The sequence below is a fragment of the Cervus elaphus genome, chromosome 5, assembly GCF_910594005.1.
Source record: "Cervus elaphus chromosome 5, mCerEla1.1, whole genome shotgun sequence".
Taxonomy (NCBI): Eukaryota; Metazoa; Chordata; class Mammalia; order Artiodactyla; family Cervidae; genus Cervus; species Cervus elaphus.
Window position 1 is genome coordinate 133,262,994 of NC_057819.1, and position 13,859 is coordinate 133,276,852.

At 53.2% G+C, this 13,859-nt stretch overlaps 1 protein-coding gene across 6 annotated transcripts; it reads right to left on the reverse strand.

The window, feature by feature from the left end:
* AMZ2 (archaelysin family metallopeptidase 2) lies at positions 1 to 8,610 on the reverse strand. 6 transcript variants are annotated; one of them, XM_043905730.1, is made up of 9 exons: positions 8,521 to 8,610; positions 8,204 to 8,319; positions 7,906 to 7,993; positions 6,886 to 7,168; positions 6,035 to 6,208; positions 5,796 to 5,924; positions 2,591 to 2,754; positions 1,214 to 1,390; positions 1 to 332 (listed from the first exon to the last, which is right to left on the reverse strand). In XM_043905730.1, exons 4-9 carry the CDS (start codon positions 7,166 to 7,168, stop codon positions 177 to 179), a joined length of 1,083 nt encoding a protein of 360 aa, XP_043761665.1. In that variant the 5' UTR covers positions 7,906 to 7,993; positions 8,204 to 8,319; positions 8,521 to 8,610; the 3' UTR covers positions 1 to 176. The 6 variants fall into 6 exon arrangements, with proteins under 6 accessions (XP_043761665.1, XP_043761669.1, XP_043761668.1 ...); XM_043905734.1 differs by having other exon boundaries at positions 7,864 to 7,993; XM_043905733.1 differs by having other exon boundaries at positions 8,407 to 8,528.
* Positions 8,611 to 13,859: the final 5,249 nt, after the last annotated feature.

Genomic DNA, 13,859 nt, shown 5'->3' on the forward strand with positions numbered 1-13,859 from the left:
GAGTTTTGAGTTTTTATTCTAAATGAGCCATGGTTCAAAGTTCAGGTGCTGTTAAAAAAAAACCTCCACTCCACTGCCCAGACACAACACAGAATCAGCTTATTCCAATGAAGTACTCCCGCCAAAAGAAAGCATGATGTGCACGTGTTTATTTGAATTACTCCTACTGAAGGTCCTTATTTCTGGAGAACAGCCAGGCATCTTGTGATCCACTCCTTCCACTCTTTAAAGGCTTCCACAGGTTTTGGCAAAGTTACCAGCTCCTCACGACTGTGTTTTGGAGTAACTCTAGGAGTGTCGGTGGACTCGGCATCAATCCACCTGACCAGCGCCTGGAAAATCAGAGACACATCTTTGAACAAATCACAGCAGAAGAGACTCAGGCACGAGAAAAACAGGATCTCCCAAATCATGGGATCTGCGTGGGTGACTGATGCCCCCCACGAAGATGCTCCACCTCATAGAGACAGCCATGAAGGAGAGACCACGCTCGTCAAGGGTGTGCACCAGAACCACGCCCACTGTGAGCACATGGGACAGTCACAGGACACACGGGAGAGGAGAGGAGAGGTGAGAAGGGATGACATGGGTTTTTGAAGGTGGGAGAATGATTATTTTGTTTTCTCAACTTGCCAAGGGTTCCACGAGGCACTGCAGTGTGTGCATGGGGACGTGTACACACCTGAAGTGTGGACACTGGGCTGGCAGGCATGCACACGTGAAGACACACGTGCAGACAGGGACTGCAGTCACCCATGTGGGTGGTCATACCCACGCAGGTACGCGGCATACACTGACATGTTTGTGGGCACCTGTGGACGTAGGGACATTCTTTCCTCCTCAACACCATCCCTTCCTCCTAATGAATATCACACTCCTGCCCTACATTTGGAAAGATAAACCACCTCCACATAGTTTTAGTTTTTTTTTTAGTTCTAGTTTTTAAACATGAATTTTGCTCTTCAGTATTTTAGTCTGTTCTGCGAAGGCAAGCTCTCTGGCCCTAAACAAACAGCAAATGCAGAAACCTTGTCACCAAGTCTCAGTGGGGTCTAAGCATAAGGCAAGTCAAAGCTGTTGATATTTCTTTGCATTTTTTTTAAACCACAGCATCCTGCTTACCTCTGCACTAACTTCCTCTGATAAATCACCTCCAGAGAAAGGCCTAATAGAAATGGTGGCTTGCTCCTTAAGTAACCACTTCCCCACTTACTTTGCACCGGTCTCTGAGCCGGAAGCCCACAGCGCTCTGCAGCTTGCGTAAGCAGATGGGGCAGAGGTCCAGCGGGCGCCGGTCGGCTTCCTCCAGGTGGTTGGACCCTTGCATCAGGCAGGCCAGCCACTGGCAGTGCCGGAGGCCAAAGATGTGTCCGATCTCGTGGGTCAGAGTCTGCAAGACAGCCACACGGAGGCGCCCGTGTCAGCGGCAGCAAGGCAGCTCGTCCAGGAGCAGACCCACAGGAACCTGCTCCCCTCCGCTGGTCGCCAGGGCCTGCTCACTGGGCCCTCACCTGCCCGTGTCTCCTGCCCTCCTCTCTGTGCACCTCCCCCCGCGGACACCATGGGTCACTCCTTGGCGGGGCCGGGGCTCGGGGGGTGCCGCTACCCCCTGGATGCCAGCAGCACCCCTCCCCAGCTGTGACAACCAGAAGTCTGCAGGCTTGTCCAACATGCCCAGGGTGGCAAACTCACCCTGGTGGAGACCACGGATCTAGACAGGGACCTGCTGAAATTCAGTTCTGGCCCTTCCCCCAGATGCCAGGGCAGCAGGGGAGGGGAGGGGCTCGATCTGCATGACAAGTGGTCAAGGCAGGGAAGGCACAGCTGAGCACCCACCCCACGCCCCGCACAGTCAAGACTCTGCTCCAGCTTTACAGCCAGCCTTCTGCACCCACGGTTCCCCGGGCCACGCGGGGTGACGGTACTTATGGAGTCAGAGAGACACCTGTGTGAGTGGGCCCGAGAGGCTAAAAGCCATGCTGCTTAAGGGTCAGTTGTACTTAGAAACCATCGTTCCATCAGTTGTTGTGCTTGACCCCAACACACAGCCCTGGTGAACGTGGAGAAGCCCATGTCTCTGTCCATGAAGAGGACAGACACGAGGAGACAGGCTTTCCAGAGTGGGGCGGGGAAGGCTTCAGGAACAAGCAGCAGGACCATCAGCTGCAGGAGGTGACCCGGGGCCCCAGGGGAGGAAAGTCTAGGGGAGGGAGCCGGCGGAGGCCCAAGGGGAGGCCTGTTCTCCAGGAAGGGAAACCAGGGTGCAGGGGTCCTGCAGGCTTGGGGGGCTTTTGGTGGGGCAGCCTGACTTAATGACCATGAATTCTGGAATTAAGGTAACAGTAATGAGGTAGGTACAGGTAAGGCTGTGTGTTACAGGACATAAAACAGGCCGATTCTGTACATGTCACTATGAGAGTGTCCCCATTTAAATTGTTTTTATTGATAACTTCAGTCAAGCGATATCCACCAAAAGTGTATACACGACACCAAGTCACTGACAAGGTGACCTTTAGGATTGGGGGCATATAACGTCAAAGGACTCCGATCCCTTGAAAGCCACTGCTGATGCATCGCTTGAACCACCCACCTTGCACGAGCGGAGCAGCAGCGCACTGGAGACCTCGGGGAGGTAATAGTCGTCGAACACCGAGTAGTCACTCGAAGACTTCCTCTCCAGCCTCTTCACTTTGCCTTTGTAGTGTGAGCTGTAGAAGTCCGTGCCGTACCTGGCAAAGCTGAAGATGCCCACGCCTGGGGGAAGACGACAGGTCAGCCCAGGGTGAGAGGAAAGGTTCCCTCCTCTGGGGGAACTACCAGTTAAGAGCCCGCTTGGGCACCTGGCCGGGGCAGGCACACAGCCCCCAGGCTCAGGGAGGTCTGCCCACCAAGGGGACTTCTGGCCCAGATTCCTCAGTCCTCTGCCGTCCAACCTGCTCTGCTCTGTACAACTCAGAGGTCTTGAGGTCAAATTCTTCAGAAAAAGAAAGTTCCAGAGAGTTTGTTTTCTTTTTCCCCATAAAATAAGTTATTTTCTCAGGAATTCCTTGGCAGTCAGTGGTTTAGACTCTGCACTTTCACTGCTAAGGACCTGGGTTCAATCCCTGCTTGAGGAACTAAGATCCTGCAAGCCTCGTGGAGTAGCCAAAAAAACACCACCCATTTTCTTAAATCGGCCCAACCAAGTACCCAAAGGAGCAGCGGGTGTCAGGACCACGGGCGCTCACGCGCTCTCTGGGAGACTGCGGGCAACGGGTCTCCCGGCAGGCCCCTCCCTAAGGCGCCTGTCCTCTCTTCCCTCTGCCCGCTGCTGCTCCCCAACACCTTGGAGACCATGCTTGGACCCCGCTTTCAGACTGAAGAACCTCCCCGTCCTCCCATCTGTAAACAGCACAGCTCTCTCCACGGCTGGCGCCAGTGACCAGAACAAACACGCCTGTAACTGACTTCCTGTGACACTTCAGCTAGTCTCAGCCGTCTCTGTGCACGGGGACAGACACACGCAGCTCACGCTACAGGGCCGGCTGTTTACAGCCCAGCTGGCTACACGGCCTCTTTCACGTAGGCTTCTCTTTTAGCTGCTAGTTTGAAAGCAATAAGGAACTTTTTTGATAAGGAAATGAATTCATAGTAAGTTTGTCAAACCTAAATTTGATTCAAAAAGAATGCATCTCACCCCACCTCCATATCTGAAATATAGGGAAGAGGGCATTCTAGAAGTTAAGAAAAAACTTACTTGACCTACCAAACCTACTAAACCTACTCACTCTCAAGTGACTTCCTTTGACCAAACAAAGGTGGGCACAATTCACTACAACACCTTTGAAAGTGAAATTCGCTCAGTCCTGTCCAACTCTTTGTGACCCCATGGACAGTCCATGGAATTCTCTAGGCCAGAATACTGGAGTGGGCAGCCGCTCCTTCTCCAGGGGATCTTCCTAACCTAAGGATCGAACCCAGGTCTCCTGCATTACAGGCAGATTCTTGACCAACTGAGCCACCAGGGAAGCCCATAATACCTTGAGCAAGAAATTTTTTTTCTTCTAATAATCCTACAAATACATTATTTCCTTTAGTAATTAAATATTTCTCAATTTTGAAATACCAATCTTTATAAACCTGCCGAGAACAAAGTCACCTGCAGTAAGGAGACCCCCTCACTGCAGGGCACACCCGCCCTGCTCCCTCATTACGTCTTCTCTCACGTCATGCAAAATTTAAGAAACTTATTGGGGAAAAAAAAGAAATTAAGCAGAAACACTTGGGGAGAATGCTTCCTGACCTCCTCGAATGCATAAGATAGACTGGTTAACAAAATCTAGATAGTGTTTAAAATTTTTTAATGGTTCTGGTTCTCTCAGGTTAATAATAAAAGATTTGTTTCGTACAACTTTTTGCTTCACTCTTTTTTTTTTTCTGATAGAAGGCTCGTACAAAAAAAAATCAGCAGGACAGCACGGACCTGAGCCTCTCAGGGGGCGCGCTAACAGGTCGTGGTGGGCGGGCGCGCGGGTGTGGGTGTGGACTCGCTCTGCTCAGTCGCTCAGCTGTGTCCAGCTCTTTGCAACCCCGCAGACTGCAGCCCGCCAGGCTCCTCTGTCCATGGGCTCGTTCAGGCAGGAAAACTGGAGTGGGTTGCCATTTCCTCCTCCAGGGGATCTTCCCGACCCAGATCTAAGCTGCATCTCCTGCGCTGGCAGGGGGATTCTTTACTGCTGGTGTCACCTGGGAAGCCCGTGGCTTCGTGGGTGTGGGGCTAAAGGACTACAAAGACTACATATGGAGAATGAGAATGAAGGAGGGGTAGAAAAAGAGGCCTCACAGCACCCTGGGCCCCAGATCCGATGAATGGGAAGAGGGGGGTCTCTCTGACAGGAAGCCCTTGGCAGCGAGAGCTCCCCGCCCTGCCACCCTGAGGCTCACGCACTCCAGGCTGAATGACAGCCTGTCTGCGAACCTGAGCCCGCACAGCCCCACCGCTGCTACCTGCTCCCGCCCCCAGAACTCCAGCGGGCAACCATGCCCCTCAGCTCAGTGGGCTTCTCCCCTTCGAACCTGTCTTAGATCCTGAGGGATGCAGGCAGAAATGGAAGAGTGGGAGAAGTGGAGAGAAGGCAAAAAAATAAAACCCAATAGGCAAAAATATGACTTGCTTATAGAGCCTTTTCCTCCCCAGTGTTAAAATGCAGGGTTCCCCATGAGTTACAGTTAAGCTTATTTCAGGTCAAAAACTGAAACTGACCATAAATAACAAAACGTCTGTTCTGAGACACAAGATATGAAGCACACACTTATAAATCAGTGCACAGCGACCTCATCTATGCAAGACAACTACGGAAAGAGCTGAAAAACAATTAGCAAGATTTCCGCTTCCATTAATGACAGTTCAAATACCCTTATTTAATTCATCCTGTCACTGAACTACCTATATTCGCCATCTGTTGCACTGAATGTCTATATATGTGTCAGCCATAAGTACACACTTTCTATGGATCAGCAGTTTTATGTAAATTACCTCAAAACAACACAGTGAAACAGGTATTATTAGCTCCAAGTGGTGCAGGCAGTGAATGGCTGAGCTGGGCGGGGGGCGGTGGGGGGGGGGTGTGGAAGGACCCAGATCACTGGGGCCTATCAAGAGCATCCTTTCTGCTATGGTGGGATGCGGCACCAGAAATACTGCAAGGTCTTCACCATCTAAACTGTAATTGGTTGGAATATTTTCCCTTTTTCAAAATTTTCACAATGAGTCTCAAGCTGAGCAAGTTTCTACCAGCAATGTCAAAAAGGAATACCCTCTGTCAAAGAGGCCTGTCCAAAGACAAAATTCCAGGAGTCTCTCGGGTAAAGATCGATCATTGTTATTCCCACAACACAAAAGGCATCTTCGGGTTTCTTCTTTTTTAAGAACGTCAGGATCTGCCCTATTAAAAAAAAAAACAAAAAACTATGTTTAAGATATATTTATGTGTGTGTGTGTGTACATATACCTATACATTTTACTCATTTCAAGTTGTAAGGCTGTCCAGCTCACCTGCATGAATCTGAAGATTCCGTGTGCTATCATTGATTCTAAAGGAACATCTGGTTGCAGAGACAGGAATCGGCTCTAGGAGTTTGACTGTCAACCCATAGAAGAAGGCTTCACAGTAGCCCTTGAGCCATTTCAAATATTCCTCACTGATACTTCTGGTGTTTCCCAGCAATCCTATGACAGATACAGAAGAAAATTTAAAGAGAGATTTTGAGATGATCAGAACAGTCTTTACCTCAGTCTACAGTTAGAAATGTGGAATTAGGAATAAATCAACTCTAAATTTTCAATACATATTTACCGTTCACTCCAGTGACCACGGATTAGAAAGACAGAAAACCTGGCTCCCTGGTGGCTCAATGGTAAGGAACCTGCCTGCCAACGCAGGAGACACAGGTTCGATCCCTGGTCTGGGAAGATCCCCCAGGCCTGGGAGCAACTAAGCCCATGCGCCAGAGCTACTGAGCCTGTGCTCGGTAGCTCGGGAGCAGAGACAGCTGAGCCCATGTGCTGCAACTACCGAGGCTCGCCTGCCCTAGAGCCCATGTTCTCCAACAGGGTACAAGGAGAAACCCATGCACCTCCACTAGAGTAGGCCCTGCTTGCCCCAGCTAGAGAAAGCCAATGTGCAGCTATGAAGAGCCAGCACAGCCCATAAATAAATAGAATTTTTTGAAAAAAACAAAACCTTCTTTTTCAAGGCAGTTTGGTTGCCAAACTTCCACTGTGGGAACGAATGTCAAAAATGATTATAAAAACTTCCCTCTTGAATGAGAAGGACAAGGCAAACTGTCCACGGCAACACCACCATCACAAAACCAAACCAAACCCAGCGTATTGGCAAGACGCACCAATGCACTGTATGTAAATCGTCTGCTTCCCTGGAGAAGGGCTCTTTCTGTGAAGATCACTGAAAAACTCTTCAAAGTCTTGGGGAGCCTCAGGATGGGAGATGATCCAGTCTGACGGTGAATGCAAAGTGATGGGTCCAAAGAGATCGCTGTCTGGCCGGAAGGCCTCATTCAGCAAGCGCTGCTCCCCGGGGTCCAACTGCTCATACTGCTTCACAAGCTCTGGGTTCTTTGAGATGAGGGCCGTCTTCAGGGTGTGTTCAGAGTGCCGTACTGTTTGCATCTGCCAGAAGGACACACGTGGTCACATGGAAAATGCATATCCAAACTGGGGTCTTTACAGACATCATTTATTTCCCCCTAGAATGGAATGACTGATTGCTAGTGCCTGGGCGTCATCACCAGAGAACTGCCTGCTTCCACCGTTTCTAATCAGTTTCTTAGGGGGACTTCCCTGGTGGTCCAGTGGTTAAGAATCTGACTTGCGACGCAGGAGATGCAGGTTCCATACCGAGTCAGGCATAAGATCCCACATGCCTCGGAGCAACTAAGCCTGTGAGCCACAACTAGAGTCTATGAGGCGCAATGAAAGATCTCAGGGGTCGCAAGGAAGATATTGTGTGATGTAACTAGAACCCAACGGCAGCCAAACTAAAAAAAAAAAAAGTCAATTTCCTGGGGAGGGTGTCTGAAAGAGCGGAAAGACAATCATATGATTCCTTCCACCAGCTCTTAGGGAACCTGCTCCCACTATAACATTCGTGGTCACCCTAAGACACGACCCGATTCCCTATCTCCTTGACCTTTGGGTAATAATGATATTATGAGCTGACTCATGAGAGCCACATGAAACACATTCTTTCCCACGTGTCTCAAAGACGTTCCCGACCAAAGGGAACTGCAACTCATGTTAAGTCCTGAGTTTCTGTAACCTGGCTGCAGGTTGATAAGGGATCTCGGCCACTGAGGTGGTGTCACCTTGGGGAAGCCGTCAGGGGACCGACCAGTAGCCAGACTCACACTGACAGGCCTCTTTCGCTCACGCGGCGTCCCCGCCTAGAGAGGTCATCCCTCCGTGTGACGGGCTCACAGCTGCTCCCCGAGGGGTCTGGGTGAGGGAAGAAGAGAAACGGGACGTCAGCGTGCGGAGCCCGCCGCGCTGCCTAACCAGGTTTTCTGCAGTTTAATGATGGGGAAGGGGGGAGATTTTTAGCGAATGGCTGTCCTCGTTGACAGCTGAACTCCGGGGTCCAGGGCCACCTCCAGAACGAAGCTCTCTCTCAGCAGGGCTCGACTGGGAGCAGAGAAGGGTCCTCACCGCTGCTGTGGGGCCGAGTCCCGTCCGGTCGGCCCAACCTTCACCGGCGGGGCGGCTCCCGCCGCGGCCCCGCCTCAGCGGGCCGGCCCGTCTGCGCCTGCGCGGGAGCCACCACCCTGATGGGGAAAACGGCGGCGTCAGGGATCGGAGGTCGCATCCGGAGGCCCGGCCCGGCCCGGCTCCCCCGAGACGCCCCCGCGCACCAGCTTCCGCCGCGGCGGCAGTTCCTCTCACACCCTACCCCGCCCCTCGACCACAAGTGTCCCCCTCCTCCACCAGCAGGCGACCCAGCCCCAGATCCCTCCCGACACCCTCACCCAGCCGGGCGTCAACGCCTCCCGCCCCCGGCGGCGGCCCCAGGCGCGTGCGCACCGCGCCCTGCGCCGTGCCCCGCCCCTTCGCGCACCGCCACGCCCCCGCGCTCCCTGCTCCGCACGCCGTAGCACGCACGCTCCGTCGCCCCGCCCCTTCGCGCACCGCCACGCCCCCGCGCTCCCGGCACGCAATGTCGTAGCACGCACTCTCCGTCGCCCCGCCCCTGCGCGCGAGGCCGTACGGCGGGCGCAGAGCCCGAGTCCTAGTGGCCGCTGCGCCCGCGAGCGAGGCGAGGGGGCGACGAGTCGCCGAGATCCGCTCCGCGCTCCCCTTTCCGCGCTGCCGTCCGGGGGCGCCGCGGCCACGCCTGAGCCGCGGGGTCGGCTGCTCGTGCGCGTGCCGGGCGGGCCGTGGGTGCGAGCCGCTCCCCCGGCGTCACGAGTCCCCGACGCGGGAGCGAGTCCACGGGTGGACACGCGTCCGGGCTGGCCGGCGGCGACCCGGGCCGGCCTTCTTTTTCCCCGGACGCGCCCCTTGGTGGGACTTCAGCCCCGCGGCCTCTGAGTGCAGAACGAAAGGGGCAGCTCCCATCCCGAGGGCCTGGGCAGGCTCCCCGGCCCAGCACGGTGCTGCCCTTTCGCGCGGATGCTGTGCTGGCCGAGGCCGAGTGCTGCCCAGGAGACGGCCTGGCCGCATCCCCTCCCCGGCCCTTCCCCTTCGACGTGGGGGTCTCCTGTCGGCCTCCTCCTCCCTCCTCTCTGACCGGCTCCCTTCCCTCTCCCTCCAGTTTGTGCTGCGCTCGCAGCCCCTCTGTCCTGGCAGCTTCCTACTGGGAAGCCCGGGGAACACCTAACCCTTTATAACCGTTTCCCCAAACCTTTTCTCATACCTGTCCTAAAGGGGCGCCCGACTCCCCGCACCTAACCCCAGACATCCCTGCTGCCCCTCTTCCCTCCCCCACCCCCGCTTCCCTGGTAAAGAATCCGCCTGCAGTGCAGGAGACCCTGGTTCGATTCCTGGGTCCTGGGTCGGGAAGATGCGCTGGAGAAGGGATAGGCTACCCACTCCAGTATTCTTGGGCATCCCTTGTGGCTCAACTGGTAAAGAATCTGCCTGCGATGCGGGAGACCTGGGTTGGAAAGATCCCCTGGAGAAGGAAAAGGCTACCTACTCCAGTGTTCTGGTCTGGAGAATTCCATGGACTAGCCCATGGGGTCGCAAACAGTCAGACACGACTGAGTGACTTTCACTTCACTTTCACCTCCTCCCCCGCCTCACCCACTTCACTTTCACCTCCTGCCCCGCCTCACGGTTCACTCAAGAATACCTCTAAATTCCAGGTTTTCATTCCAAGCCCCTGTCCTGCCGCTGCCAGATAACCTCTTGGAAGAGGTTCTCCTGATTAGAAATGAGTGTGTGTGCCAGTCATCCTTGTTGTCCAAAAAGAAAATTTGTAACAAAATGAGAAGGGTAAAGAAATTCGGTGGCACTGCCCCCAGCTGGGTTTTGGAATAAAGGTACATAGAGGTAAACACTTGGAAATCCTGCAGATCTGAAATATTACTATTCAACCCTCAAACCTGACTGTTTCCCTGGATTGGTGTGGAATTTTAGGCCGGAATCAGTTTCTCTCAGAACTGTGATAACTCTTCAATTTCTTTTTTATTCCAGTAACGTCACTTTGACTCCTCATCCTTGGTATGTTATTAATACTACCTGCTTTTTTGAGGAACATCTTACGATTTTCTCTTTATCCTTGGAGTGCTCAAGTTTTTTAAGTTTTTAAAGCTGTGTCCTAGTCTGAGAGGTTTGCCCCCACTTCATTTTGTTGCTCACTCATTGGGCCCTTCAGTCTTCTTTTTTAAAAGATACCTTGTAAAAAAAAAAAAAGATACCTTGTATATCTTTTTATCTTTTTTTGGTGGGGGATTGTGCTGCACGCCTGTTGGTTGGTGCATGCAGGCTTTCTTGTGGAGAAGGGAATGGCTACGCTCCACTATTCCTACCTGGAGAATCCCATGGGCAGAGAAGCCTGGTGGGCTACAGTCCACGGGGTCGCAAAGAGTCAGACACCACTAAGGTTTTCTCCAGTTGCTGCAAGTAGGGGCTACTCTCTAGTTTTGGGGGCGCAGGCTACTGACTGCAGTGGCTTCTCTGCTGCAAGGCACAGGCTGTGGGCGAGAGGGCTCTGTAGTTGTGCTGCAGCAGCCTGGTTGCCCCACGGCGTGTGGGATTTTCCCCACCAGGGAGGGAGCCCTGTCCGCAGACCAGCAGGGAGGTTGGGGGCCCTTCAATCTTGAGATGCTTATCCTTCCATTCTGATATTTTCTTCTATTATTTCTTTATAACTTCCTTCCCTCCCAATTTTTTTTTTCCCCCTGGATATGGGGATTTCAGGATGGGTCCCCTAATTTTCTTTTCTTTCCTATTTTCCCATCTATCTTTCTGTACAATTTTCTGAAGTTCTCATCAACTGTCCTTTCTTTTGCATATTTATTTTCAGACATTCTACTTTTCAAGAGCCCAAAGCCCTTTCTTGTTCTGATTGTTTATTTTGCACCTTTTCTCATTTCAGGGGTAAAAGGTCGCCTCTTATCTCTCTACAGATATTAACTACACTACTTTTGAAGTTTTGTTCTGCTGTTTCCTGTATTCGGGTCTTTTGCTTTCATGTTCGAATGTTCCACAAACAGCTGGTGATCCTTGGCTGGCTCTTAAGATGTTATCGTAAGGCACAAAAAGCTGGTTGGGGGTTCTGTGTGCATAAAAGTGGCTTATTCACTGAGGTTTCACGGATGTGAACTGGCAGAGAACCAGCTGATTCACTGAGGGGAGATCCCCCGGTGTCTGAACCTGCGACAATGCTGTCTTTCCCAAGGAAGGGTCATTTCCTAACCAACTGCCAGCGTCAGTCGGTTACGAGAGGCCCATCAGCGTGAAGATTCTGAACCCTTAACCCCACGTTTTCACGCCTCCGCCTTACTGCCCACGATGGCTCCGAGTCTCACAGCCAGCTCATTTCAGCGTGAGAACGCAGTGAGGGGGTCAGGGGGTCTCAGTCACTCGGCTGCTCCTGAGAATCCCCCCTCAGTCTGCTTTTCTGCTAGCCCTCAGCTGATGATCAACCGCTCTGAGGAAATGGAAGCCGGGTCAGGAGGTGGGGAAAGGTGGGTAGTTTGAGGTCACAGAGTCCCTCAGCAGGAAAGCAGCGCAGAGCAGCTAAGGCAGATCAGGGAGGGCGCTGTGATCCAGGGGTCTAGGGCACTGGGTCCTGGATGCCTCGAGGGAGGTGGCGTTCAGTCACTCAGTCGTGTCCGACTCTGCAACCCCATGGACTGCAGCACTCCAGGCTCCTCTATCCTTCACCACCTCCCGGAGCTTGCTCAAACTCATGTCCATTGAGTCGGTGATGCCATCCAACCATCTCATCCTCTGTCATCCCCTTCTCCTGCCGGCAATCTTTCCCAGCATCAGAGTCTTTTCCAATGAGTCGATCTTCGAATCAGGTGGCCAAAGTATTGGAGTTTCAGCTTCAGCATCAGTCCTTCCAATGAACACCCAGGACTGATCTACTTTAGGATGGACTGGTTGGATCTCCTTGCAGTCCAAGGGACTCTCAAGAGTCTTCTCCAGCACCACAGTTCGAAAGAATCAATTCTTCGACCCTCAGCCGTTTTTATGGTCCAGCTCTCACATCTCTACCTGATTACTGGAAGACAGAAAAGAAAGTTAACCTGTGTTTCCAGTGTGCTGACAGCCAGGGCTCCGTGGGGACGGAGGAGCTGACTTGTCTTCTCCGTCTTGCACTTCAGGCAACCTGTGCTCCAAGACCCAGAGCCCAGGTTCAGGAGGGGTTGGACCACGTGTGCAATGAAGCTGAGAACCCAGGCACGCTGGGAAAGACATCCTGCATCCCAAACACCCAGCTTATAATCCACCTTCTGGACCCCATCCTGTTTGCAAAACGAGACTCAGTTCGCCTGTAATGGACCAGCTCAGGCAGTGCCAAGGCAGCAAAGCCATTAGCAGAAATGAAAAGCAAGACATCTTTGAGTCCATTAGGTTAAAAGGGGATTTTTCTAGCTTTTATTATTTATCATTTGTGACTTCAGATACTGTTTCCCGGAACAAACAATCTGTTACAGTTCTGATTCAACTGCCTGGAGCAAACTGATGCTTATCATCAGCCCGGCTGCACGCTGCAGCGCAGTCCGCTCCCGGCCCTGGGTGCCGTGGCCTCTTTATGCAGCTCTTTGATGTCTTGTCAGGCAAGTTATTTTCTGAGCCTCAGACTGTTTCCCAAAGCTGCCGCAATCTGCATGTGTGCATGTGTGTGCCTGCACACGTATACAGACACACGTGTGTGTGTTTCTGTCTGTCTGTCTTGCAAATGAACAAACCCAGTGAAATGAGGAACAGCAGACTTAGGTTTTGACTTAAAGAATGTCACTCCTGAAAAACAGGAGTCAGGTCCCCAGGATCTCCTGTGGGTGGCATCTAGGACCCCTTGGGTGGGAGCTGAGGAAGTGAGTGAGGAGGCGTGACCTCGGGACCCCCTGCCCCGCCCGCCCCACCCTCTCCTGAAATCACTGGCACTGTCTCCGCGCTGGAGCCGCATCTGAAATTCAGTTTTCTCTCACGTTCCCCTTTTTCAGTCTCCATGAAGGCGGGCGGGCAGCGGGGGGGGGGGGGCTGGGGGTGGGGGTGGATGAGACGCAAATGAAAGAGGAAGTGTCTCAGCACAGACGAAACACCCAGCAACCCACTAGACCAGTGACCTCGGTGGAAACGCCAAAGACACCTCTGTCCTCGGACGTCCTGGGGGCGGGGCGGCCGTCCAGAAGCCACCAGCTTCTCTCTGGCCAGGTCATCAAGGTCGCCTGCCTGGAGGTGGAAGAAACGCAGGGGCGCGGGGCGGGGCGGGGGCGCGGGGCGGCTCGGAAGCACCTGAGCAGGCGAAGCCTCTTTGCTCCGGTGTGGTCTTCACGGCTTCTCCCAGGAGCTGGAATCCAGTCTGCTCCTGACAGGGGCTACCAGCCTGTGTTCACGGAGGCGCCGTCTCAGGGGGCCACCCTGGACCTCAAGCCCTGCTCGCTCTCCACACCAGACAGCACCCCCACCCCCTGAAACCCCGGGGGTGCAGCTGGGTTACCTTACAGACAGGGGAGGACCCGCAGCCTCCGAGAGGGAGGACAGATGTGGAGACGCTGTTGGAGGGCAGAGGGTGGCGTGAAGCAAACAATAAAGACGGGATCGTCAGGGTGGCACCTGAGTGGTTAGAAAACACTCATTTCTTATTGGGCATAAAAATGCATTTCTCCTGGAGTCCGAGTAACAGTAG

Bases quoted from the DNA above. Each gene is read 5' to 3' on its own strand.
- AMZ2 (XM_043905730.1), bottom strand. From the start codon at position 7,168: ATGCAAACAGTACGGCACTCTGAACACACCCTGAAGACGGCCCTCATC. The intron at 2,755-5,795 runs GTATTCCTTTTT...GTCTTCCCCCAG, and splicing joins ACAGGCCTCTTTGACAGAGG to GCGTGGGCATCTTCAGCTTT. The intron at 1,391-2,590 runs GTGGGTGGTTCA...GCTGTCTTGCAG, and splicing joins TGCTGCTCCGCTCGTGCAAG to ACTCTGACCCACGAGATCGG.